Source organism: Mauremys reevesii, linkage group 2 (assembly GCF_016161935.1).
Source record: "Mauremys reevesii isolate NIE-2019 linkage group 2, ASM1616193v1, whole genome shotgun sequence".
Lineage (NCBI taxonomy): Eukaryota > Metazoa > Chordata > Testudines > Geoemydidae > Mauremys > Mauremys reevesii.
In genome coordinates this window covers 8,690,013-8,717,858 of record NC_052624.1, presented here as the reverse complement: position 1 = coordinate 8,717,858, position 27,846 = coordinate 8,690,013, and the positions used below count along the sequence as shown (strand labels likewise).

At 45.6% G+C, this 27,846-nt stretch overlaps 2 protein-coding genes across 2 annotated transcripts in view; one reads left to right on the top strand and one right to left on the bottom strand.

Moving 5' to 3' along the window:
* Positions 1-974: 974 nt before the first annotated feature.
* Positions 975-5,798, top strand: LOC120397665 (zinc finger protein 319-like). Its single transcript, XM_039523907.1, has 4 exons — positions 975-1,103; positions 2,309-2,422; positions 4,174-4,338; positions 4,722-5,798. The coding sequence occupies exons 2-4, from the start codon at positions 2,344-2,346 to the stop codon at positions 4,796-4,798; spliced, it is 321 nt and encodes a 106-aa protein (XP_039379841.1). The 5' UTR covers positions 975-1,103; positions 2,309-2,343; the 3' UTR covers positions 4,799-5,798.
* A 2,487-nt stretch (positions 5,799-8,285) lies between these two features.
* The window catches only part of OBSCN (obscurin, cytoskeletal calmodulin and titin-interacting RhoGEF), a 297,128-nt gene continuing 277,567 nt past the window's right edge, over positions 8,286-27,846 (bottom strand). The window contains exons 132-141 of the mRNA XM_039523906.1: positions 25,146-25,256; positions 24,781-24,948; positions 23,499-23,621; positions 20,406-20,576; positions 17,973-18,090; positions 16,441-16,680; positions 15,427-15,650; positions 14,427-14,502; positions 12,054-12,203; positions 8,286-11,901 (exon numbers count right to left, since the gene is read on the bottom strand). Coding sequence (XP_039379840.1) covers positions 11,724-11,901; positions 12,054-12,203; positions 14,427-14,502; positions 15,427-15,650; positions 16,441-16,680; positions 17,973-18,090; positions 20,406-20,576; positions 23,499-23,621; positions 24,781-24,948; positions 25,146-25,256 — 1,559 coding nt within the window. The 3' untranslated portion in view covers positions 8,286-11,723. The remainder of the gene's footprint in view (positions 11,902-12,053; positions 12,204-14,426; positions 14,503-15,426; positions 15,651-16,440; positions 16,681-17,972; positions 18,091-20,405; positions 20,577-23,498; positions 23,622-24,780; positions 24,949-25,145; positions 25,257-27,846) is intronic.

Here is a 27,846-nt window from a genome sequence, read left to right as displayed (position 1 = left end):
TTCCCCCCTCACAGGCCTTAGCCCCTGCTTCCCCCTGTACCCCTGAGCATTCCCCTTCAGCCACAGCTTGCCTTTGCTCCATCAGCTGCTCAAGCCCCCTTCTAATCTCTTCCAGGGTTTCTACCTGCATCTCTAGACCTAGGATCTTTTCTTCCATCAGCTCTATTAGGCGGCACTTCATGCATACATACCTCTGTTCCGGTGCCCCCACTAGGACCATGTACATACCGCAGCTGCCGCATGCAATCATCCTCATTGTATCCTCTGCGGCTTGGCTCATGGCTGCTGTTGTCTCTGCCTCTATCAGCCTTCTCACCTGGGGAACACAGCACGCACAGCACCACGCCCCCTGCCCCTTCCGCCTCCCCCTGTAAACTCCCACTCAAACTCCCCTGTTGGCAGCCCTGTTCGCCGCCGCGAGCAGCTGTTCTGCTGCCTGTCTGGGCGGCCGCTTTTATAGGCCCCCTCCTCCGCCTAGCTCCGCCCCCTAATCAGGGCTCAGCAGTCTGCCCCTACAGAGAGATACAAGCACTACAAAGACAGATGCAAACACAAAATACCTGGCTCCTCCAATGGGAACTCCCACTCAAACTTCCCTGTTGGCAACCCTGTTCGCTGCCGCGAGCAGCTGTGCCGCTGCCTGGCTGGGCGGCTGCTTTTATAGGCCCCCTCCTCCGCCTAGCTCCGCCCCCTAATCAGGGCTCAGCAGTCTGCCCCTACAGAGAGATACAAGCACTACAAAGACAGATGCAAATACAAATACCTGGCTCCTCCAATGGGAACTCCCACTCAAACTCCCCTGTTGGCAGCCCTGTTTGCCGGCTCCTGTGCCACCGCGAGCAGCTGGCTCAGCCCTGCTGCTATGATGGCTGGGGGTGAGAGCTCCCACCTGCTGGCTGAGCCTCATTCCAGGTGTCTGTTGGCAGAGTCTCCCAGAGCTAGCACTGTCTCATTTCTCCCCCCTCCTTCTTGGCCTGCAGACCCTGCCTCAGCGGAGAAGGGTGAATGAAGCACGGGTGCGAAGAGAGAATTCGGGATTCCTGACTCCCTGCCTAGTGGTGGCTGGGCCACCCATGGGAACACCTGGGGCAGCTCCTGCTCAGGTAGGATGTTTGCAGGGAGAGCCTCGTGTGTTGCTTTTGAGCGGCAGGGTTGGGGGGTGACTGTGACGCCAGCTATCAGCAAAGCGGTGACTGCCCTTGTTGCCTGCTCAGTGGGGCAGGATCGAATCTTCGATTGGCTCCACCCCCGAGCGCGCTTCCAGTGTCCCTGACCCACTCAGGTTTGCCGGCGTCTTCAATGGGGTCATTCCTGGAGCTGGCAAACCAACACTTTCCCCTTGGCTTTAGCCCTCCTGACTGCTGAGGCCTCCTGCACCTCAAGGTTCTTTGTCCAACATACGAAGCAGAGGACGAGTCCCCTGGTCTTCTAGGAAGGACTCTGGCATTACAGAGTGGCACGTGCCTGTTGTTCATTGTTCATGGAGAAAACGCGACCTCTGATGGGCTGGGATGAAAGCGGGCTGGATGGAAGAGGAAGGCTGAGAGTATGTAACTCCTGTGATTCCAGGTCCCGGTGACGTTCGATGACGTTGCGGTCTATTTCTCTTAGGAGGAATGGGCTCTCTTAGAGCAGGGGCAGAAGGCGCTGTGTCAGGACATGATGGAGGAGAATTATGGTCTCCTGACCTCGCTGGGTAAAGCTCAACCCTCCTCCTTTTCCTGGGTGTTGTGTGGGCTCTGAGATGCCCAGGGCCTTTTCTAGATGCCGGGACGCCACTGAGGATCAGCAGCAGCAGAAAGGAGCAAATCACTGATTTCATGAGGGGAAAGGGTTTACTGCGATCCAGGCACAGTATTGCCCTAAGGCAGGTGATTGGAGAGACGTCCAGGCTGCTCACGTATTGGCTGAGAAATAAGGTACATGTTTTTAACAGTGAGGGTAATTAACCATTGCGGGCAACAAACCTAGGGCTGTGGTGGATTTTCCATCACTTGAAGTCATCCAGTCAAGAGTGGGTGTCTTTCTAAGAGGTATGCTAGAGCTCAGACAGAAGTTATGGGCTTGATGGTGAGGTTCTCTGACCTGGGTGACCTCCTGCATCACCCAGGGCAGAGGACATCACCCAGTGGCCTCAGATTGTCTGAGGAGAAGGAAGTTAGAGTGGGCATTAGGATTAAGGGAGCATGTTTAACAGTCATGGAGAGTGGCAGGCTAGAGAGAGCTGGGGAAGGTGCAAGAAGAATGGGACGCTGGCAGTGGTAGCTGTGTGGCAACACAACGTAGCCTGCTTTTTCCCCATTAACAGGCTATGCAGGGACCAAACTGAACATTTTATCCCAAATGGAGCAGGTGGGAGCACCATGGGCCAAGGATCAGCAGGACTCGCTGGAAGAAGAAAGCTCAGAAATCCCCTCCTTCGGTGAGTAATAACAATCCACACCTCCTCCAAGCTGCTTGCCCAAGAGCTGGTGACCAGCCGCTCTCCCTGAGCAGCTATCCTGATTGCCTTTCCCTGCGGTGTTAATTGCTAAGCACACTATTCCTCCCAGGTAGCTCCCAGCCCCTTTGCCTATCCCTGCACCGCCTCTCTCTGGTGGGAGGAGAGCTCAGTGAGGGGGTGGGGTTACGGAATTTGTCGCCAGGAAATATTTTTCACCCAAAATGGAAATGTTTGCTTTGAAATTTTCAGTTTTTTCCATGAAAAAAGCCAAATTCTTTTCAATGTTTCATCCTTGGCAGCAGCAGTGGGGAAAGGGGATGGTGGGAGGAGAGAGAAAACGGGGGTGGGGGTGGGGATGACATCCAAAACACCTTTTTTTTTAAACTGAAAGACTTTGGAATTTTGAAAAACAAAACAAAACAAACAAACAAAACAACAACAACAACAAAAACCCCAACAAACCAGGGGGGAGGGATAGCTCAGTGGTTTGAGCATTGGCCTGCTAAACCCCAGGTTGTGAGTTCAATCCTTGAGGGGGCCACTTAGGAATCTGGGGCAAAAATTGGTCCTGCTAGCAAAGGCAGGGGGCTGGACTCAATGACCTTTCAAGGTCCCTTCCAATTCTAGGAGACTGGTATATCTCCAATTATTACCTTTGTATTACCAGCCAAGCAGTTTGGCATTTTTCACGCAAGCCCTTCTGGGTAGGGAGCGAGTTGGTATTTTGTATTCTTCCCTAATGGAGTCTTTTAGGGTAGGAAATGCCTGATCTCCTTTAGGCAGTAACTTTCCTTTCCCCGCTCCCACAGCAACCTGCACTTTGAGCCTAGACGGCTAGACTGTGTCCCTTGAACTGCCTTCATTTCCACTCTACTTTCAGTTTGTCCTGGATGGATGTCCCCCAAGACCCACCTCTTTCCTAAACAGGGCTCTGCTAGCACACCGCCAGGGAGAGGCAAGGGTGTTTTCTGACTCTTGCTGCATAATTTCTATAGCTGTCAAAGGGGAGTTGGAGCCAATCACCTCCCTGCCCACCCAGAGCAGTAAACTTCACCTTGATGTCCTTCTGCACTATACGGATACACTGAGTGACCGACAGTGAAAACACGTCTTTACGGCACACATTTCAGGAGAACACAGCTGTATTGTGGAGTACGCTCAGTGTCCAAGTAAATCATCTTTGATACACAGTGGTATCCACAGACCTCTAACCCACAAAGGACAAACTGCAAAGTTAAATAGGCTTACCTGGTGAGTTTGGTCCCAGCAGGTCTGGTCCAATCTAGCTACTCTTCTTTGGTTTAGCCTTCTCCAGGTGGATCCAGTTCATGGATCCTCACTTTATCTCCTAGACTAGATTAATATTTACATAGGAATCACCAGACAGGATCAGAACTATGGTTCGTCTAGTCCAGACTCTCATCTCTAACAGTGACCTTCAGCACATGCTTCAAAGGAAGAAACATGAAAACCCACAGTTGGCAGATGTGTTTCTTGCTATCTTTCTATATAGCATGATGGCCTTATGCAACCCTCTTGACGTTAGGATGACCTGTCCAGGCAACACTGCATTCTCCCAACATCTGTAGCCCAGATCAATCCAGACAAAAATAACCACCTTATAAATGTCTTTCATTCAAAACCAACTCAACCAGCACCAAGAAAACCAGCTTCTTGAGTGTCTTGGGTATTTAAATTTGCTAGCAATTAATGTCGTTCAATTAATGTAGCACAGGGCTGCCCGGGCCAGGAGAGAGGTGTGTGTGAGAAGAGCTACAAGGAGAAGATCCACCTGAAGCGTCATGAGACCCTCCACTTCCAGAGGAAGCCGTTCAAGTGCAGGAAGTGCTTCCTGCAGACGTGGGAGCTGACGATGCACCAGAGGACCCACACAGGTGAGAAGCCGTACAGCTGCAGCCAGTGTGCCAAGACCTCCAGCCAGATCTCCAACTTCTGGCATTGGTGCATCCACACCAGTGAGCGGCCCTTTCGCCTGCCCCCAGGGTCAGTGGCACTTTGGCCTCTGCTCCGGCCTCACCACTCACCAGAAGATGCACACCAGGGAGGCCCTGTCTGTGCTGAACACCAGGAAGGCCATTGCAGAGGGTTAGAGGAGAGGAGATCGTGGCCAAGTGAAACCCCTTGCCTCACCATGGAGATAGGCACTCTGGTCACACTCTGTGTGTGTGTGAATGGCTTACAGAGGGTGTAAATGACTCGTGTGTGACTAACATGTCACAATCATATTGTTATTTATTTATTATTTGTATTGTGGTAGCTCCTGGGATCCCCAGTCACAGACCCCATTGTGCCAGGCGCTGTGCAGACGCAGAACAAAAAGACCCGCAGAGCTGATGAGCAACAGGTATCCTCCCTAAGGTGCTTAGCTGGCCCCCATTCCTGTCTTATCGGAGCACCTCACAACTAACAATGTTTATCCTCACAGCGCCCCCATGAGGCTGGGAAGTGCTATTGTCCCCAGTCTGCAGATCTGAGGGCACAGAGAGGGTCGGTGACTTGCCCAATGCCACCCGTGGAATTTGTGCCTGATTAGGGACCTGAACATGGGTCTCGCGAATCACACCTGGCCCACTGGGCCATCCTGCCCCTTACGGAGAGCTCACAAGCACATCTGTAGAAGATGTTATAGTTGGTTATGAGCAACTTGTTGACCTGTTGGATTCTTTTAATAATTGATGACCTATTTTTTCAAACCTTTTAATCATTTATTAACACATTTTATAAACTGTTGGTAAATGGAACTTCAGTATAAAGCATAAGCAACTTTCTCATAATTGTGTACTGTAGCCTATAGGACTAACCTGCTTGCTTGTGTGTATCTATCTATCTATCTTTTCTTATAGTTTAAGTATTTCGGTTTATTGTAATAGGTTTATAGATTTATATTAAAGTAAGTTTGGTTGTAATGCAAGAGACCGACAGGCCATATCCTGTATGTTAAGCTAAGGCAAAGTTAGTATATCTATATTAAGACCTTTTACTCAGAAAGCAAAGTTGACCTATATCTTGTTACCTAAATAGATGAATACCCATGCCTATGTCCATGACCTTTTATGTAGACCAATAGACAATGGAGAATGGCATAGAGGAGTTTTCAATGTTATACCCACAGACTTAACAAGACCACCACAAAAGACTGATGTGTGTACATACCTGTCATCAATACGCACATACATATTAGCCTATGGGGTAAGTGCACCCTAACATTTCTATGGGTAAGGAATGAAATTTGGGCATAAGAGGAAGGATTTCCGGCATTTGCCCTATAAAAGAGGTGACACACCTTGATAGAGTACTCCATCTCCATTCTCACTTTACTCTATTCTCACTTACTTCCTCCACTCTATTCTATCTACGATGGCTACTACTATCAGTAGGCTGTACTTGGTCTTCTTAAACTTTAAGTTTCAAGGGAACTAGGCTAAGCTTGGTTTCCCTAAGTTTTACTCAGTTTATTCAGTTTTGATTTTAAGTTTAAATTAGTCAAGTAAACCCTAAGTTCGCTTTAGTAGCTCATGGAATTAGTTTCTTCTAAGCACTGCATCCCTCACTCGAGAATTGTGAAACCTGAACTGCAAAGCTGTTCCTGTGTCTCTTACTACCAGGTTATCAAGGAAGGGTGTGAGTATATTAACCAAAGCTTTGTTGCATATGATACTATATTATCATATGTATCTTTTGAATAGCAGTAATGCAACTGTAACTTTGTAACTCTGGGTATTTTATCATTTACTTACTATTATTGATTTTAATAAAAATCTTTACGACTATATCTGTCTCAGTGTGAGCTTCCCGTCATACCCCCGAGGGTCCCTTTATAAATTCTGTGGAGCCTGATTTGGGACAAGAACTTTTATCTTCTGATCAAACAGATTGGCGAGCCTAAAACCCATACTAATTAATATTAATAATTTATTATTATTAATTAAATACATAAAAATTAAATTAATAAATTAAATTCCCATATTATCCAAATTGATATTATCAGTACACCCTAAATCCAGCTACAGTACATAGATTTAAATAAGGCTTGAGGAGCAAAAGCTGCTATGACAGAGGCTGAGAGAAATCAGCTTGATCTGCACAGACATGACAAACCTGCCATCCCCTTCAGTTGCCACCAGGAATTTCACATCAGCAGCAGACAAGGATTTTGGTTGGGTTCATGAGTGGGTTTCTCCATTTGTGGGGTCCTATCTCATAGAACTGGAAGGGACCCTGAAAAGCCCCCCCCTTAAGGATTGAACTCACAACCCTGGGTTTAGCAGGTAAAGGGTGTCCCATGATGTGCAGCTGAAAAGGCATAAAATCCTCTTCTAATGTTGCTTTTTCGTGCAAGAAATTGCTGACATTGTCACAAAGATGTAATGGGATTGCATCTGTGAGGGGGCGGTGTCCTGGAGGCAAACTGTCTGTTAACAAAACTGAGAATCCATGAGCGAGCAGGCTCAGGTGAGCTGGACTTCCAGGTGAAAGGAGGAAAGGAAGAGTTGCGTATCGAAGAACCTTGGCAAAGAGGAGTAGAGACCCTGGTAACACAGATGCAGGGTAGCACTAAGCAATGGACTTATTCCCATATTGCAGGCCAGTGTATCAAACGTGCATGAAGTGTGGTTGCTGGACTAAAGGGAGCTGTGTGGCAACACTGGAGGAGTGATTGAGGATTGAGTCGCGGGCATCTAATCATGCAACAATTTGTAGTTCAGTTTTGAAGGAGGACCAGTGAGGTTTGAATTATAATTTTTCCCATATAGTTTCCTGTATGTAAATATTTCCTTCAGACCTAGTGTAAATTGCCTCTCTCATTATTTGATCCATTTGGTTGATTTAACCTAGAGCTTTGTCTAGAATAGTCATAAAACTTCTTTCCAAATATCCGCTAGCATTGTAATTAGAATTCCTTTATAGTTATGAATGTTCAGAGGGTCTAATCTCACAATCAGCCACCTCCGTAAGAACATAAGAATGGCCCTACTGGGTCAGACCAAGGGTCCATCTAGCCCAGTATCCTGTCTTCCGACAATGGCCAATGCCAGGTGCCCCAGAAGGAATGAACAGAACAGGTAACCATCAAGTGATCCATCCCGTCGCCCATTCCCAGCTTCTGGCAAAGAAGTTATGTGGTACTCTGTTACATCTGATATGAGGGGGTCAAGAAGACAGCTCTTGCCCTCAGTAATATCCAGGCTGAGCTACGGGTTCAGTGGGTAGCACAAACACATTTCAGATTGCTCATCAGCAAAGCCACTACTCGTTTTGGTGAGGAGGCTGTTGTTACACACTTGGTTATGGACTCACGATATGGAGATCATGTCATTCAGCCCACCTCCCTACCACTGGGGGATTGTTTCCCATGGTACATAGTTTTAGCCACTAGATTGTCCTCAGGTCTCTGGCTTCACTGCAGGCTCAGGAAAACGAGCCAGAAAGGAGCACGAGTCCTTATTTCAAGCAAATGCTGTGACTTGAAAACAAGACAAAACAATGAGGTTTGGGGCTGGTATCCAAAGGCAACTGCATCACGCAATGGGGACTTGGGAGTACTTCTCTCTCTGGCAATGGAGAGATAAATACGCTGCATTCAATCCTGGGCACTGCAGTACCTGAATGATGTTGATCCAATAGAAAGAATATGGAGAGACACAACCAAAATGATTTGGAGGCAGGAATCATCCCAAGGAAAGAACTAAGCATGCATCCAGCTAGGATGTGTTTATTCTGTGCCTAGAACACAAGGGCCTTGAGTCTGATTGAGACACCTGGAAGCAACAGTACTATAATTATAGGAAAAGAATAACAGCAAAAAATATGGTCTAACTTCTTTGTCAAAATAGTTTATTTAACAAAACAGTATTGAGTGCACAAAAGACTTCTGACATGTTCAAAACGCATGCAAATTAGAGAAGCAAACTCAGTTAATTTGAATTGCATAAGAAAGAGAAAGGGGATATGAGCTCAGGTCTTGATATTTGTTAACCCACATTAAAAATCGTACTCTTAAATGGGTTTTCCCTTCACAAATTGCCCTTAGTGCTATGCATTTTAGGATCTTACCAACGTGCATTAAACATGTCTGGAAAGGCTGTCACCATTTAAACACTATCAGTCTTTCACGATCTTATGAAACGGTAGCACGTTAGGAACTGATTTCCCTCTCCCATCCCCATTAATGCTTCTGGATACAGAACTATGAGCAAAACATTGTTTGTAATGAAAGTCACAAAATGATATTTGGTGCAATAAACTGACCACTCCAGAACCAATAGATACATAAGTCATTTCACATAAATGCAGAGATTATATTCACAAAAGAAATACAATGCTAAGACCATCAAATGTAAATGAAAATAATCCACAACAGTTTTTAGACACAATGGAAGACACTAAGCTCCAGGATGTTGCGGCCTCTATTTAGAAATCAAACTGAAATACATTTTCCAGTAACTCTGTTCCCAAATCTCCCAAATATATCAGAAGATCTACAAATCAACAGCCCAGGCGTCCAAGTGGCAGAATGCCTTTAGACAAATGCTGTGCTTAATGAGGTCAAGGTCTTTGTTGCTTCATGTGCCTTTGACTGCTGTACAGCTAGTATCAACAGGATCCTAAGTTAAAGCAGGGGTTAACCCCATGCGATACTGGTATTACAGTGCACCTGCTGAGCTGATGATTTTCTATTAACATCTTTCATAATGGAAGAGTTGGCATGGACTCAGCAGAACTGTGGTGTGTTCCACTTAGATACACCTAGAACATTCAGCAGCATGAGGGTGTTCCATCTAGATACACCTAGAACATTCATCAGCATGGAGGGGTGTTCCACCTAGATACACCCAATACATTCAGCAGCATAATAGGCGTGGTCTACCTAGAGACACCCAGCACATTCAGCAGCATAACAGGCACATTCTAACTAGACACATCTGATACATTCAGCAGCACCGCAAGTGTTTTCTACCTAGCTGCACCTAGCACATTCAGCAGCTCAGCAGGTGTGTTCTACCTAGATATACCAAGCACATTCAACAGCTGTGCTCCACTAGATATTCCCAGAATTCTCTGCAGCATAACAGGCACATTCTGCCTGGATGTGTCTCGTACATTCAGCGGCATGGCAGGTGCATTACACCTGGACATACCTGGAATAGCCAGCAGCAGGCAAGCACTGCTAACAAACTGTCAAGCATAAGTGATCTTTGCTGTGTAGAAGGATCAAAATGGAAAACATTGTGCTATTTTGATTGCTTCAGTGAAAAGGCGTGTGTTGTGTGTGGCTGATTAAAAAGGCTACAGTAGGCATTAAGGAAAAATTACCCTAACGTCATCACTGCAAAGTCCTGGGTTTATTACATCTCCGAGCATCTGTGGAACTGTCCAGGATCTGTCCAGGGGCAGAGCTGTTCCTACGAATGTCACCCAATGAGTGGGTGTTTCCTTTGTACCCACAGTCACAGAACAGTGCAGCCAACAAAGGTAGCAGGCACAGGTCACTTTCGACAGCAAGCCAGGCAGAACAGCGAGTTCATTGCAATGAACCACTCACTCAAGGCCCAAAGTATGGCCCTTCGCAGCTTCAGAACAGTCTCTCCCAGGTGTGGACAAAAGTTTTCTTTTGGAGCGTGCTCATTTGAGTCCTTCCTGTGAGAGAATGCCTCACTCTAAAATCCTGACTGCCGAATCTCTCCCCGCAGGGACCACCTACCCTACGGAAGCCCATATCAATCTATCAAGGCCGCGTACTGCAAAATCAGCATAGAATTCCTAACAGCGTGTTTTACATTTTAAGACTGCAGGTTCAGATAAAGCAAGTTAGGGTTGCTTTAAGTTACTAGATGTCTGATATATTTGCTCTCTGATCATAAAGACTGGAGACTTTAAATACATGTCCCAGAGATCATATTCACTGTGGTTATCACCACAGTAAGTATCAATCCTTTGAGGATTTTAGTCAATGCTGCATATATTACAATGCACAGGGGCATGCGTAGACCCCTCATTGATACATGCTATACATTCTGCCACCCTATTAGCACATAGCAGAAAAAACTGGCTTGTGTCTGGGATGGCACGATCTGGGCCATCCACAGGACTAGCATACAGAGGGCTAATTTAGTCTTCCATTGAAAAAGCAAGACTCTATCAGTGCCTTTTCTCTTGCATGAGCAGGAAGATGGCCACAAATGGCTGTTCTTGTATCTCCTGTCGTACAAGGTACATGCAAGACTGACTTCCATTGGACACAAACGTAGCATGGCTCCTTCTGGCCTGCTTACCTGGGACAGTTACTGTCTATGTACCATGAGAGTCCCAGTTACAGTCTTGTCTGCAGTAATGTGCAGATTGTGCATATAACGCTCCTGTACTGAGTGTGATCGTGCCTCCCTCTAGTGGCTGGCTTAGCAGCCTGCTACTTCCAGAGGAAAGATTTCTCTTTCAGCGTGAGTGGCAGAGGCCTGTGTTTTGTCTTGGGTTCAGTCCCCACGGATGACTGGCGTGGCCGCAGGTGAAAACGGCCATGGTACGTTACACACTGGGTCCAGTCACTTTTGGTGCATGCTGATTGTGTCGGTCAACTTTAGCCCCGGCTACTATGGGACAGACACATCAGATGCCCTATTGGACAAATGTTATTTATAGCTCCAGTTACCTACAACTCTGCCTAGAAGACACACACACACACACGCACACACACTATATTTCATCTGATAGCCACACAATGGATTTGTTTTTAACAGTGAAGATGTATATACTCTGATTCCATCCTGGTTCACTATCATTCAACAGCCTCCTATACCCCAGCCCCAGCTCAGTGCTATATTCCCAGGGAAATCTTTTACTGGCTCCGTATGGTTTTGAGAGGCAGGCTAGAAGATCTGTGTATCATGTGAGCACCGGGGCTGAGAAGCTGAGGCTGCTGTTATTGCAGGGAGCAACGTCTGAAAGGCTCATGAAGTGGCTGGGGGTCTGGTATCTCTGCGCTGCTGCTGGAGCTTGTGGGGAGGTCACTGAGCGGTATTATGAGCTGTCTTGGAACTTTAAGGGAAGGATTTTCAAAGCCACCTAGCGATCCAGTTCCCATTCACTCATGTCTAATGGGACCTGCTCACCCAAATCTCTCTAAGGCGACAGGGTCACTGGTTTACTGCAGCAGGTCTGTAACCAGAAATGACACTTAGGTAACAAACCCCCAGTGCAAACATTTGTCGGGGCATGCGGGGTGGGATGGGGGAATCTATTCTTCACTGTGTTCCCATCTATTTCACTGCGCAACCATCAGCCCATACTTTGAACATAGCAGGCTCCTTTTCTTCTCCCGTTCTGCTAGGAAACTCCTCAGCTTGGCGGTGGAGAAAGTGACCACCGCTTGCTGTCTGTCATCCAAACCCGTCTCCTGGAGCCATGGAAACTGAAGGCATTCCGATACCGACGGCCTCCCCCTAGGATAGGAAGAGAGCTAGAGCATCAACAAGACTCTGGATCAGATGGAGACATGCAGTGAGAGGAAGCTAGGTAGCTGGCTAGCGAGAGAGAAGAGAGCAGTAACTGGGCCCTGCACAGTTTACATGATGCAAAGCAAACATCCTCTTACCAGGGATTTGCGCACAGCGTGCTTTGAAGAAATGCCACGGCCCCCCCAGACAGACCCGCGTAGCATCTGGTAAGTTTCACCTTCCCTTTCTTGGCGATTCTCGGAAAGTCACAGGCCACCTCAGAACTGAGGGGGTAGTCGGCACTCAGCCTAACACAAAAAAGGAGGGTAAATCGACACGTGAGGGGAAAGGCCTCTTTGTCAATGCAATTTTCTGTTCCCAGTTCCTTTCTGAGTGCTCCTGGGAACTGCTGTGCTAGCGCGAGGAAGCAGACCACACCTGTGCTGAGAAGCATTGTATGGGAAGAGGAAATGGAAGAAGAGATGATTTATTTGAGGAAGGGTTTAGTTAGAATGCTTTGTTTGCCTTTTTACTTAGCCCTGGTCTACGGGGGTGGAGGGGGGGAGAATCGACCTAAGATATGCAACTTCAGCTATGAGAATAGCGTAGCTGAAGTCGACACATTTAGGTCGACTTACTGCAGAGTCTTCACGCGCTGAGTCAACTGCTGCCGCTCCCCCGTTGACCCCACTTGTGCCTCTCGCGGTGCTGGAGTACCGGAGTCGACGGGAGAGCGCTCGGGGATCGATTTATCATGTCCAGTCTAGATGCAATAAATCAACCCGATAGATGGATCTTTACCCACCGATCTGGCGGGTAATGTAGACCTGCCCTTAGTGTAGTTTTAATGTGTTTGTGCTGGTTAAGTTTTATTGGAGAGCTGAGCCAATACAAAAGGTGGGTGTGGGTTGATTCTGTGTTGCAACGTGTCCCCTTGACACCAATCCTGCTGTGCAAAGTGCTATAAAGGCAGCCCATCGGCCCATCAGGGAGTACCCCTTTCACCTCAGATAGTGTAGAGCCAGCTCAGACAGCTTTAAACCATTCTATTTCACAACCCTCAGTTCTGGGGGTGTGCCAGGGAGGAGGGATGCGGCTGGAATGCTCTGGCTATTCTGAGATGATGCTATAGGCCCTTAGTGCATCTCTGCTGGTGGATCTCCTTTGAAACCCTAGTGGATTTAAAGCTGCCTTCCACTGATGCAATCCATAATCGTAGAAATGCAGTACTGGAAGGGACCTCAATAGGTCATCTAGTACAGCCCCTGAACTGAGGTACGACCAAGTATTATCTAGGCCATCCCTGACAGGTGTTTGTCTAACCTGTTCTTAAAAACTTCCAATAATGGAAATTCCACAATGTTCCTAGGTAATTTGTTCCTCTGGACTTTCTCCAATTTGTCCACACCCTTCCTGAAGTGTGGTGCCCAGAACTGGACACAATACTCCAGTTGAGGCCTTATCAGTGCTGAGTAAAGCAGAAGAATTACTTCTCACGTCATGCTTACAACACTCCTGCTAAGACGTAGAATCATAGAAATGTAGGGCTGGAAGGGACCTTGAGAAGTCATCAAGTCCAGCCTCCTGTACTTAGGCAGGGCCAAGAAAACCTAGACCATCCCTGACAGATGTTCATCCAACTTGTTTTTAAAAAACTTCCAAGATCTCCTGGTTAAGCCACTGTGGTATCTTACCATAATCTTACCATACTTCCTATCTCTCCTATATATTGGGGTAGTTTGCTCTTGTGCCCTTAATAATGTCTCTTTAAAAAACTGCCAGCTCTCCTGAACTCTTTTCCCTTATATTTGCTTCCCACAGGATCTTAACTATCAATTCTCTGAGTTTGCTAAAGTTTACCTTTTTGAAATCCATTATCTTTAGTCTGCTGTTTTCCTTCCTACCATTCCTTAGAATCATGAGCTCTATCGTTTCATGATCACTTTCACCCAAGCTGCCTTCCAATTTCCAATTCTCAACCAGTTCCTCCGTTTGTCAGAATCAAATCCAGAACAGCCTCTGTCCTAGTAGCTTTCTTCACCTTGTGAAATAAACAGTTGTCTCCAATGCATTCCAAGAACTTGTTGGATAATCTGTGCCCTGCTGTGTTATTTTCCCAACAGATGTCTGAGTAGTTGACGTCCCCCATCACCACTGAGTCCTGCACTTTGGATGATTTTATTAGTTGTTCAAAAAAGCCTCATCCACCTCTTCAACTAACCAGGGAAGATCTATAGTAGACACCTACCATGACATCGCCCTTGGTTTTTACCCCTTTTATCCTTATCCAGAGACTTTCAACAGGTCTGCCTCCCTCTTCTATATCAACCTCAGTGCAAATATACACATCTTTGATATACAAGGCAACTCCTCCTCCCTTTTTCCCCGCCCGTCCTTCCTGAACAAGCTGTACCCTTCTATACCAATATTCCATTCATGTGAATGATCCCAACACATTTCTGTGACGCCAATTGTGTCACCACTGTGACTATTCACTAGTATTTCTAGTTCTTTGCAAGGGAACAACTTACATGATGAAAGCGGTGATGCCGACAGCCCAGATGTCAGTCTGTGGGAGGGCTCCTTGCTCTGACAGCAGTTCTGGAGCTGCAAAGGCACAGCGGCATGAGTGGAGTTTCCTTACAAGATGGAACCTTTATTCCAGCAGAAAAGCTGTGTGCTAGTTTTAATCTTTGCTATGCTCCCAAGTGATGAGGAAGAGGAGGTCTGTTACAGAGGACAGGTTGATGCATGACACCCCATGAACATCCTGAGTCATTTAAGAAGCCAAACAAATGGAGACCTATGAACGTATCTCTAAAAAGCATTGTCTTTACTAGGTATATATTGCAAATCTAGTGCTGTGTTCATTGCTTTTGCCCATTCAGTGACTGCACTGCATGCATTTTATGGGCATGTCTCTCCTCTCACTTATGCTGGGTGTAAATCAGAAGTAACCCCATTAAAGTTAATACTGATATTGGTGTAAATCAGAGGGGCCCGTGCTCACTGTATGCGGCATGCACACTGTGCACTCACTAGCTCTGCCCCCTCCATGCTTATTGTACTTCACAAGGGTTGTCTCACATTTTAAATCAACCAACGTGAGATTTATGAGTTATCAATTCAATTCACTGAATTCAACGGATCAAGCAAGCTGGGAAGGCTGCTGTTTCCACTCAGTTCTACCCACTGCACCGGCCAAACGCAGGCCAGGGCTAGCACACAGGCAGGCTCAAAACCTTCTGAACTCCAGCATGATCCAGACCAGGAAATTCAGGGTGAATTCGGGACACTGCAAAAACATCCAGTTCTATAACCTCCATTATAGCACAAGTGGGAATAATTTAAGAGATGCAGGCCGAACCCAATTTCCTGTTAGCTGGCAACCAACGGGAGCATCTGCCAGGCAATGAATGGGAGCATCTACAAACACATCTGTAAAGTGTCGTTCCCACCATTGTCCCAGTCTGACCTTCCATCTAGCAGAGGCCCGAGGCCATGCTGACGTAGCACTGACACCATACTCACCCATGGTTTCTACGTAGTCAATGCACCTATCCATGGTAATGACTCTGTCTGGCGTGTAGAACTGCGCATTCCCAAAGTCCAGGAGTTTAAGCAGGTTGGGTTCAGTAATTATCATGTTTTCAGACCGCAGATCCAAGTGCAGGATGTGGTGTGCGTGGAGGAACTCAACTGCACTGAGGATCTGCCATAGATAGTCTCTGACCTCCACCTCTGAATAGGATGTCCTGGTAAAGGAAACAGTAAACATCATAATTTTCCTTCCTGCATATTTTAACAGCCTGGTCCTGCTTCCACTGAAGTCAATAGGAAAATTCCCATTAAGTCCTAACATGATCAGGAACAACAATACTCAGCACTTTTCATCAGCTTCAGATACTTCATAAATATTATTCATTAATCCTCACAAAGCTCCACTGGGGGTAGGTAAGCAAATATTGTTGTGCCTGTGATACAGATGGAAACCTGGGAGGCTGAGAAATTAAGTGACTGGGCTACAGAGGGAGTCAGTGGCAGAGTGGGATCAGAATGCAGCTGATGTCATCTGATCAGTTTTCAGCCATCAGGGGGAGGCTGAAGGAGAAATGGGAATAGGTGGAAAGGCTGCCTGAACCACACACAATCCCCATGCCACCTATTGTACATTTACACCTTAAAGGTAGGATTTACGCTCGGCCAGAATGAGCAGTCTCTTTATGGGCACTCGAGAGCAGGGGTTTAACAAGAGACTCTGGGAATCAAGGCAGCGAAGAGATGCCCTCCATCTCCGGTGGCGGAGGGAAAGAGACTGTGGTGCTCCACAGGTACCGATTTGTGGCTGGTTCATGGAAGCCGAAGATCCAAACCAGTCTCAGGGGAGTACAGGAGATGTAGCACAAGTACAGTAAGAGATTAGACGGGGGGAAAACATGGGTGGAAGAAGTTGCTCCACAATGAAGAGGTTGGCAAAAATCCACAGTACAGATGCCTCCCTAGCTAAAGCAGCCTCAAACCAAGCAGGTACAGTGGGGTGCGCACCTTTCAGCCAAACAGTGGAGTAGCTCTGGCCCCACGCACAATTCCAGGATCAGCACCAGGTGCCGTGGGCTCACGTAGGCTCCTTGCAGCTGAACGATATTTGTGTGATGAAGCTTCCTCAGGATTTGATATTCCTGGAGCACAGCCTGCTTGTCTTCTTGCCGGTAGGGGATAATTTTGGCAGCCTGCGCCTTTCCGCTTAATTTTTCCCTGCACTGTCTGACGATGCTGAAACGCCCCCTGGAGCAACAAAAGTACAAGGGCAAGTTAAACTTCTCCTCCTGCTCTTGGAACAAGGTAGCCTGAGCCAGGTTCTGCCCTACCTTAGAATCAACAGCAGCCTACTGCTTATTTTGCATCCAGACCCTGTGGTGAAAACCATGATCATGCTGGGCTGGTAGGAGAGACCGTAAATCTGCACCTCCTTAAAGTGAAAGCATATGGCTACTTTTAATGGCAGCAGCAAAAGCCTGACCTCTAATGCCTGTGAAAAATACCCGCAATGCACAGGTGCAATGATGGGTGTGTTTACACTTGGAGCTGGGGGTGTGAGTCCCAGCTCATGGAGATGCACTCACGCTATCTCTCATCGAGCTAGCATGCTAAAAATAGTAGTGTCGCCGGAGTAGCACAAGCGGCGTCAGCATGGGCTAGCCCTGCGAGTACAAACCTGCCTGAACTCCATGGGTACATACTCAGCATGGCTGGCCACGCTACCCCGGCTACACTACTATTCTAGCGTGCGAGCTCGATGACAGCTAGCACGGATACGTCTCAGTGAACTGGGACTCGCCCCTGAGCTCACAAGTGTAAAGGGAGCCTAAGAGAGAATCCTTGACCAGCCCAGAGTACAGCTGGGCTGTACATGATTGGGCTTCTTAGCAAGAATCCAGTGGTTAGACCCCAAATTTGGATTCAGTGTCTTTTACCTTTTAGGACACTGGCTAATTCCCAGATGTGAAATTCCTTGGGGATGGGCTAGTGTTGGGGGCAGCCTCTACAAGGTGATGGGGACTCTTGCCTGGAGTGAGCCCTGACTGGTCCCATCTTCTTCACCCTCCCGCCTCTTGGAAAGCCCCTCTCCTCTGCCATTGTCATAAGGACAATGAAATTCTGGGGACCTATGGATCTGTTACAGTTGATGTCCAGCTATTGGATTTGAAGTGCTATGAACCCCACGTGCTCAACGGCAAAGCTTTATCTGCCTGGAAGGAGTGGGCTCTGCCCTGGTTGGTGAGTACGTGCATGGAGTTAGTGAGCGAGCTACACATTTGAGCAGGGTCTGGCTCCGGATTCATTTAATGTTGGCAATATCAAGTCGGACAAGAGGAGGGCAGCCAAGCAATGCCTAGTATCCTGAGCTACTGGAGATGTTTTCATTAAAACAAAGTGGTAAATGGGCAGGTAACAGTTGGGTGGCCGGTAGGTTTATAAAAGTGACATTTCTGAGATTTAGGGTCCAAACTGAAGCCACATGCAGCATTTTCTCCTGAACATTTGAGCATGGAACTGGGGGTTTCTGGCCTTTATACCTTTTGATCTCTGTTTGGAAGGCGTAGGTTTGCTGGGTTGGAAAAGGCTCTGTTGGTGACATTATTTCACTTTCACCCTCTGTAGCAGCCGGGAATGTCTGCTTTGCAGATTGAAATGCTAGAGGGAAAGAGAGACATGCATGTAGAAGAGGAAAACAACAACTGGGTTCAGTTCAAATCCTTGCTTTGTCATCCCTGGGTATCTTCTTGTCAATAGGGAGGAAGACAGGCAGCTACCGTATTTCAGACTCCAGCAGGCACATTTGTGAAATGTCTCACACTAGAGGCACCAAATCACGTTCTAGTGCAGCGGTTCTCAAACTGTGGGTCGGGCCTCCATTTTAATGGGGTCGCCAGGGCTGGCTCGGACTTGCTGGGGCCCAGGGCTGAAACTGAAGCCTGAGCCCCACCACCCGAGGCTGAAGCCTGAGGGTTTCAGCCCTGCATGTTGGGACTCAGGTTACAGGCCCCCGGCCTGGGGCTGAAGCTTTTGGGCTTCAGTTTTGTCCCCCACTGCCCCGCCCGGATCAGTGGGGATGGGGCGGGCTCAGGTCCCCACTCCTGGGGTCATGTAGTAACTTTTATTGTCAGAAGGGGATCGCGGTGCAATGAAGTTTGAGAACCCCTGTTCTAGTACAAAGAAATACCTTCAGGATTGAACACAGGGCTGCTGACACTGGAGCTGGGGTATAATGTCCAGCTCGGGTGGACATTCACAAGTTAGCCCTGAACAAGCCAAATCAGCAGTGTAGCTGCCACGGCACAAGCCACCCCAAGTACGTATCTAGGTCTCTGACAGGATTGCACTCAGGGTAGCTAGCTCGTCATGCCGCTCAAGCTCCAGCAGCTACACTTCTATGTTTAGCGCGGTAGCTCAATCAGAGCTAGCGTGGGTATGTCTACCTGAGCTGGACATTTCACCTCCAGCCCCAGTGTAGGCATGTCCCATTAAGAGTTTCCTCTGGTCTAGCCTATTACATAGACAGTCAGGTTAGAGGACCAGTAGATCTAATGGAAGAACTTGTTGCTCTGTCTTACTGCAAATGGTGAGCAATTAGTCTATATTAGCCTAGCCACTGGTTCTCAACCTGCCACCTGGTCACAGCCCTCAATGAAATGGCAAGATGTTGGCTGGGGACTGGTAACCTGCTTCTACTCCATGTTTCATTTCATCAGCTGAAGCAGATTTTCTTAAGTCACTTGCAATTGGTTCTTCCTGAATATTCCTCTGGAATAGGGAGCATCGTATGAACCATTATGGCACCTCCTTGGAAGCACTGTGTGTATTGGCAGAAAGAAATGTGGAGTGTGGCTCAGGAGAGATGGTGAGATCATAGTATGAAAACGGTTGAGAATCCCTGGCCTAAGGCAAGCATACAGGGCGAGGATTGGTAAATTACATTGATAAATTACACTGAGATGGGCAGGGCTATTTCTCTTGTGTAGCAGAATCCTTTCAATTGGCGGAAAGAGAAATGATATCCCAGATAGGCCATTATCTCAATTCTCAGAGGAACGCTTTCGGCTTCTGGGAGAGTCCTTATGATTTAATGGATTTCTTTAAAAATAAGCAACAATACAAACAAAGCGTTAAACGATAGAGAAAAACTATGCTGGGATAAGTTTGACTTACTAACTAGTGAAATAGCCCAAAATGAACAAAGGGAATTTTACAGAAGCAAACACCAATTCACATCAATTAACTACTGAGTTGTGGCTTGTAGACAGCACCAGGGCCACAGCATTTCAATGGACTTTTCACCACTTCCATAGGTGTGCTATTAAGCCCACGCTTCACACAACTGAAACACATTACTCTGATTCTGTTCCCTGGCGAGCACCCGAATTAAATGAGCATGTTGGAGAGCCCATTAAGTGGTCTCTCCTGTAGACATAATCTACAGTTTCAACCCCAGGATGCCAAGACTAGGAGTTCTTACAACTCATCCCGCTGTCAGCTAAGGGACTATCTGTGAACAACAGCACCTAGGATTCAAAACCCTAAAACACACTGGAGGCAATGGAGTTCCTCCAGATTGATGCTCCACTTCCCCTGAAGTACACACGAAGGAGGTGCAATAGTGTAGATCAAGGGTTGGCAACCTTTCAGAAGTGGTGTACCGAGTTTTCATTTATTCACTCTAATTTAAGGTTTCACATGCCAGTAATACATTAATGTTTTTAGAAGGTCTCTTTCTGTAAGTCTATAATATATAACTAAACTATTGTTGTATGTAAAGTAAATAAGGTTTTTTTTAAATGTTTAAGAAGCTTCATTTAAAATTAAATTAAAATGCAGAGCCCCCCGGACCGGTGGCCAGGACCTAGGCAGTGTGAGTGCCACTGAAAATCAGCTCATGTGCCGCCTTCGGCACATGTGCCATTGGTTGCCTACCCCTGGTGTAGATGTTCTATCACCCCCCAACAGCTTACCTGTTTGGTCTTTTTCACCAATCTTTACTTTGGCAGATGGGCTGCTGTACGGTCCCATTCCTGCTTTACTGATGCAGGCCGTCCGGAAGGAGTAAACCAAGCCCCTGGAGAGATTGCTGGCATAGTAGCAGCAATCAGCCATGTCAGTAACAAGGGTCTTCCATTCACCATCTTTGCCAAGCAAAGAGAAACACAGGTTAGCACTTGTTCTAGGGATTATCGGGTGTCTTTTGTGCCACCAATTACGGCTGTTCTCAGAGTACAGAAAATGGGTGGCATATTTAAATGAAGCAGCTGCATAGACATGGGGCTGAAAGTATAACCTTACTTTGCCTTGTCATGTTTGTAGTGACCTCATATTTTCACTTCTGAAGCCAAGTATTTTATATTAGAGCTATGCAACCAGGGTGGTCGCCTAGGGTGGCAGGATTTGGGGGGTGGCATTTTGCCATCCTCGGCGGAAATTCGGCATTGGGGTCGTTCCACTCTGGGTCTTCGGCGTTGAGTCCCAGAGCGAGTGAAGGACCCGCCACCGAAGTGCCCCGAAGACGCGGAGCAGAAGGACCCTCTGCCGCCAAATGCTCAGAGGACCCTCTGCCGCCAAATGCCACCTAGGGCGGCAAAATCCCTGGTGCCACTCCTGCATGCAACGTTCATTGCAGGAGGTTGGCTGTGAATGCATTTGTTCATGTAATTTCATATCTATCCTCCCTGAGTTCCACTTTGAGATTTGAGGTTCAAACATGAATCCCAAACTCAAACCAAAACCCTGCTCAAAAAACCGCTGTATTTTCACGATTAAAGCAAGGAAAACTGAAAACATCGCACAACTATAATTAAGAACTATAAATAAATCCCCAGAATAATTTAAACCTGGGCTGAAGCTCACTCAAGGTCTGTGAAGCTCAAATGACCTTTCAAGGACTCCAGTAGGAGTTTTAGATTTGTAATGGAATCCCGATGCGGGTGAGTCTCGTGTGATTCTGACTTTTGTTGAGAACATTTCACACAACTCTACTTTTTATACATTCCGGTTTGCATACTGAAGTTACACATCGTGTTATATAGTATTGTTGTGTCACCAGGGAAATGGATACACCACAGACCCAGGGTTAGGGAACAACAGGAACAGATTTATTCAGGTATAAACCCTCATAGAGGAACAACTCCCTACCTAGCAGATGGCTATCCAGAATGAACTACATATGCGGATACAGCCGTGGTTGTCAAACCTATATGACTGCACCCTGCCTCTTTGTGTAGTAATTTACACGCACACCCCACCACACAAGTACATATACTGATAAAAAAAATCAATATGAACCTCTCACCCAACATTAAAAACAGAAACATTGATTCAAATAGAGCCATTTAAGTATATGGCAATGTACAATTGAAGTGAGATACTTCTTACTGGCATCACACTGTTGTTACTAGTGCAATGGGTTTGCCTATTTTTTGGAACACAGCAATTCCCATCCTGGGTTGGATGCTTGAAACAGCCCTCCAGAGATCCCCTTCTACCTTCAGTTAAATGGGCACACCGCATCGTAGCAAACAGATTAACGTACAGATGGCAATGACTGTGTAATGCTGTGCCAGCTTATCAGAAATCCGTCGGAATGCACAGCACCATCTAGAGTCCAATATACAGTGCCATTCGAGGACTTGATATGATTCTGGATGAATCAGCTTTGCTAGTTATTCATTGCTGTGGGCAAAATGTGCGCAGTATGTTTTTTCTCTCTAAAGCTTGTCATGTCCCCTTCTGCCCCCCAGAATACATTCCACGCCCTCACGGGGACCCACCCCCCCAGTTTGAAAACCTCTGATATCATACACAGATCTAGAGGGAGGCATGTAGGAAAACTGGGCCCAACTACAGCTGGGTGAAATTTTTCGGACAAAACTTTTTTCTGACAAAAAATGCTGAATGGTGACATCTAAATGTTTCATGAATTTATGTTGATTTTACTGAACTGTTTCAACTGAAAAGAAGCTAAAAAAAAATCAGAAAAGGTCAAAACATTTCATTTCAACATTTCAAAATCAAACCTGTGAGTTTTGTTTAAAACAATTTTCCGTTTCAAAAATTTATTTTGACCATTTTAAAGCATTTTTAATTTAAAAAAAATAATAAAAAATGTTTTAAAATGGTCAAAATAAAATCATTTTATTTAATTAATGCCAAAACAATGTTTGACCTGAAATTAAATTAAATTTATTTTACTCTACAATTCACCCAAAATTTCAAAAATCTTTGCTTTGGGTTGACTCAAAATGATCTTTTCCCCCTGATTTTTTAGAATTTCCAGGTAATCAAAAATCCATTAGTTGGACAGTTCTGGGCCCAATGTGGTTGTGACCTGTAGGTGCTACTGCAAGATAAATATTTAATATTATTGTTAATAATAGGAACTCAGAGAGGTCAGGCTCTAAAGGCTCTGATCCAAGGCCAGCTGAAGTAAATGGAAAGATTCCCAGTGACTTCAGTGGACTTTGCATCAGGCTCTGAATGAGTCAGGCAATCCAAAATAATATATGATTAGGCCTGGTCTGCATGGGGGGAGTGGGGGAGGAATCGATCTAAATTATGCAACTTCAGCTACATGAATAACGTAACTGAAGTCCATGTACTTAGATCGACTTACCGTGGTGTCTTCACCATGATGAGTCAACTGCTGCCGCTCCCCTGTCGACTCTGCCTGCGCCTCTTGCGGCGCTGGAGTACAGGAGTCGATGGGAGAGCGCTCGGGGGTTGATTTATTGCATCTGGACTAGACGTGATAAATCGATACCTGCTGGATCGATCACTGCCCGCAGATCCGGCTGGTTGTGAAGACATACTCTCAAGGTATAACTATCTCTGAATCGAGGAGATTATCATTGCACAGCTCTTGTAAAGTCAATAGGATTCTAATGGGAAACGGTAAGTTCTTTGGCGCATAGACTGTCTTTTTATTCTGTTTGTACAGCACCTTGTACAATGAGGCCTTGATGCAGGACTGTGGCTCCTAGGCACTACGATATTGCTACTACTAGATAATCATGATAACAATGATGAGAAGTGGAGACTATCAAGTTCTGCTTTACCTTCGCTCTTGCACTGTACAGTATACGTAACCACGGTGTTAGATTCCACAGGTTTCCAGACCATTTGCACTCCATCCTCATACACCTCCACAATATCAGGGGCTGGGGGGCTAGCAAGAACTTCTGTGAGGGAGGCATGCAAAATTAGGGGTGTCATAGACAATAGACAGACATGAAGGCTTAGACCCCTCTCCCTCTAACCAATGAGTAATTTTACAGTTGCAGATATTCTTCCATTCCAAATAGCTGATCCCTTTTGGAATGGTAAACTCTGTTTGCCTGATTTCAAACCTATCAAAAACTTGGAAGTTTGACTCAAACTAGAGGAGAGACTCAAACTTAGAAGAGACTCTGAAAAAAGGAGCAGAGAGAATGAACTCAAGGCAAACTACAGCAAGCATGGCAGAAACAAACACAGAGAGACTCTGTATAAGGAGCAGAGATAGGGAAGAGAGAAAAATTCCATGGAAAATATAAACACAACTGGTCAGATGCTTGCTTGGTGTAAACTCCATCAACTTCAACAGACTTACATCATGGAAGAATCTGACTCAGTATATACAATGAATACAAGCTATACATTGCACCACCCTAGTTCTGGGAGATAGCTGAATTCTTCTGTAGGTAAAAACATGTTTTGGCTGTTTTCTAAAATGGAATCATCCTTGAAAAACCCAGGAGTTTAAAAAGGTATTCAAATTTGAACTAGTTTTGTGAACATCAGTTTACTAGCCATCAAATTCTATAAGATCTGCCTAGCCTTACTTCTGAATGTCACTTGCTTTAGTTTTTATAATGATCTTGCTAAAAAAAAAAAAGGTATTTGTATTTCCAGCCTCTACGTTCCAAGGTCTTCCAGTTTCAAACATCTAAATTAAGGTTTCTACACTACGGTCAACGCATCAGCTTTCATCAAGGCACCTTGAAGCATCTGTACTATTTAGGGAGACCAGATGTCCCGATTTTATAGGGATAGTCCCAATTTTGGGGTCTTTTTCTTACATAGGCTCCTATTACCCCCCACCCCATCCCGATTTTTCACATTTGCTGTCTGGTCACCCTAGTACTATTGGGATGTTGAGGCTAAAGAACAAACTGAGAGGGATACATCCCCTTTGCTGCCTTCCCGTCTGGAACTATCTCTGTGAGTTCCCAGAAAGTGAAGTATCCCTTAGTGGAAGAAAATCTATAATCCAACATGTCTGCTAATTCTGGAGATAATCCTCGAGTGGGAGCTGTACAAACCAGACATCTACTTCCTTGAATTACTTCCTGCTCTTACCTGCCTTCCTTATGACACAAGAGGTAGATGCTGTACCCAGGGAGCTGCTGGCTGCACATGTGTAAATACCAAAATCCTCGGCTGTAACCACCAATATGGTTAAAAGCTGAAAGTTTTTGAGTGTGGCTGAGATCAGTATCCTACTGCTGCTGCGAATGGGCACCCCGTCTATAAGGCAGAAGGAATAAGTCCTTTAATTCTACTGATATGGCTAAAAGTCCCTTCTTTTCCAGGGAGAAGACTCCCCTAAATCCACTCCCTTTAACCTTCTCCTGGAATTTAGATTCCCAATCATATTTATTGTTGTATAACTCCAGACCCTATTATTAAATTGTCCCAAGTTGTCAAATGAGAGTTTACATCACCTCTGAACCAGTCAACGTGCAGAGGGAAATGGGCAGACGTTTGGCAGGACAGAGTCACAGCCTGCCCCAGGGCAACATCCTGATCCGTGAGCTCTTCTACAAAAGAAGGTGCTGAAAGAAAGAGGGAAAGCAGCATTTCAGACAGATTAAGACAACTACATATGTAAATCACAACAAGCAACATACCAGACAGCATCTTTAATCAGACTGGCTATCAAGGAGCGCCAGTGGGGAAAAAACAAACACGTTTCATGCTCTTGTGCTCAGTATGCTATCCTCCTCTTTTTTAGGCCCCAGTGACCAAACAGTAATGCAGCAGTTCAAAAAAAAAAGTCCTGCACACCATTCAGTCTCTTTTCACTGTGTGCCGGCCCAGACCCTGGGAAGGGACGTTATATTACAAGCAAGCTGCCTAGAGAAGACCCAATAACTTCAGAAGGTAACACAGATATATTAGCGATATGCAGCATACTTTGTCTTTAGTAAGTGTAGCACTTGTAATCAGTTCAACAGCCCTTTGGAAGTACGTTATCACTTTGATGGGACAGTGATGGGTGCTCTAGAAATGAGCTGATGATAGATAGATAGATAGATAGATAGATAGATAGATAGATAGATAGATAGATAGATAGATAGATAGATAGATAGATAGATACGGAAGTCCCCTCTTTATCCATTCAGCAGCTATACCATAGGCAGCAAAAGCGAAAGTTTCCTCCCTATAGCCTTGCCAAATGTCTCAGGAGACAATTAATGTTAGCCTTCTAGCTAAACTAGAGGACAAGCTTAAAGAACCAAGAAGGGCTACTGAAGGTCTGAATGTTCATGAAGTCCAATGAAGGAGCTAGAAACTTCTATCACTGTGCTTATTTAAGTCCTGGATTTACTCCTACCCAGCTTGGTGGAACCTTCTGAGTGGCACCTGACCACCACCTTGCCACTTCCAAAATGCAATTTAAAAGCTCCTAAACAATTCACAGATGAAAAGGCACATCAGGTCCCTCTGAAGCCCTTCTTTAGAAATATAACTTTTGTGGCATTTATGGTATCCTTGTCCTATAGTCCACAACCAAACAAACCTTCCATCGGTTTCAATGACAGTCTTGCCTGAGTAAGGAAAGCTGGATTTGGGCCTAGATTTGTAGACATATATTCTGCAAAAGGACATTTAACGTTAGATGCCATTTTGTTCTGAAATGTGTTCATCTAAAAAAGCTCTGGAAACCATGGCAGTTATTTTTTCCACCAAAAACAATGGTTTAGCATTTCTGGTCAAGACCTATACTTAAAGCATCTGAAAGCCCCACAAGGTGATGCAGTTGTGGCAAAGATGGAACAAAGAGAACTCCTGGAATTCCTGTTAGTGTGTGTGAATTACCAAGGTTTTCCTCTACACAATTCTTAGGAATCTTGCAAGCTACATCCTTCTCAGCTGCTCAGATACTAGCCTGGTGCAATTATAGTCCTCTGTGATATTTCACAATACAACTAACTGCTAACTCATGCCATAAAATGATCTTTCTCCTTTGTTTTGAGGCTTGATATTTTCATAGATTCTAAGGCCAGAACAGACCACTGTGATCATCTGATCTGACCTCCAGTATAACATAGGCCATAGGAACTTCCCCAAAATAACTACTAGAGCAAATCTTTTAGAAAACATCCAATTTTGATTTAAAAAGTTTAGTGATTGGGAATCTACCATGACCCTTTGTGTATTGTTCCAATGGTTAATTACTCCCAATTTTAAAAATATGTCTTATGTCCACTCTGAATTTGTCTAGCTTCAACTTCCAGCCATTGAATCACGTTATCTCTCTCTCTCTCTCTCTGCTAGACCGAAGAGCCCATTTATTAAATATTTGCTCCCCATATAGGTACTTATAGACTATGATCAAGTCACCCTTTAACCTTCTCTTTGAGTTCCTTGAGTCTATCACTATAAAGAATGTTTGCTAATCCTTTAAGCATCCTTGTGGTTCTTCTCTGAACCCTCTCCAATTTATAAACATGCTGCTTGAATTGCGGGTACCAGAACTGGACACAGTATTCCAGCAGCAATCGCACCAGTGCCAAACAGAGATAAAATAACCTCTCTACTCCTACTCAAGATTTCCCTGTCTCTGCATCCCAGGATGGCATTAGCTCTTTTAGCCACAGCGTTGAACTGGGAGCTCATGTTCTCAGAATGAAGGGAATGGATGGATGGATCAATGAAGTCCTGATTTTCTGTTTTAATATCCTGCAGCCCCATTTAGAGACTCTCTTTCTGGTATGTCACTTCCCTCCTTCTCAATGCCTGTTTCAAAGAATTTAATGGTAGAAGCCAGTCTACTAAATCAATGACATTTTAATTGCCGCATATAATTACAGTCTATTATCTGTGGTTCATGTGATTAGTTTAGCAGTAAAAATGCCATGGGGTTCTTATTAATGAATTGTCAGTTAATACCAAAAGTCATGGCAAGTTTAATAAAAGGTCCTGGGGCTAGGATGATATTAAACTGTAGTAGGGCAGATGACCTGTGGCAGAAAGACACATTATATGGCACAACCTAGGTGCCGGAAAATCGAAAGTACAGACAGATTCTAGTCTCCAGATTCCGGTCCCATTGATATAGATATAAATCTGGAGTAATTCTACTGACTTCAGTGTAGTCACTCCACATTTATATCAATGTCACTAAGTTCAGAATTGTGC

Bases quoted from the DNA above. Each gene is read 5' to 3' on its own strand.
- LOC120397665 (XM_039523907.1), top strand. From the start codon at position 2,344: ATGGAGCAGGTGGGAGCACCATGGGCCAAGGATCAGCAGGACTCGCTG. The intron at 2,423-4,173 runs GTGAGTAATAAC...CAATTAATGTAG, and splicing joins CTCAGAAATCCCCTCCTTCG to CACAGGGCTGCCCGGGCCAG. The intron at 4,339-4,721 runs GTGAGAAGCCGT...GTATTGTGGTAG, and splicing joins GCACCAGAGGACCCACACAG to CTCCTGGGATCCCCAGTCAC.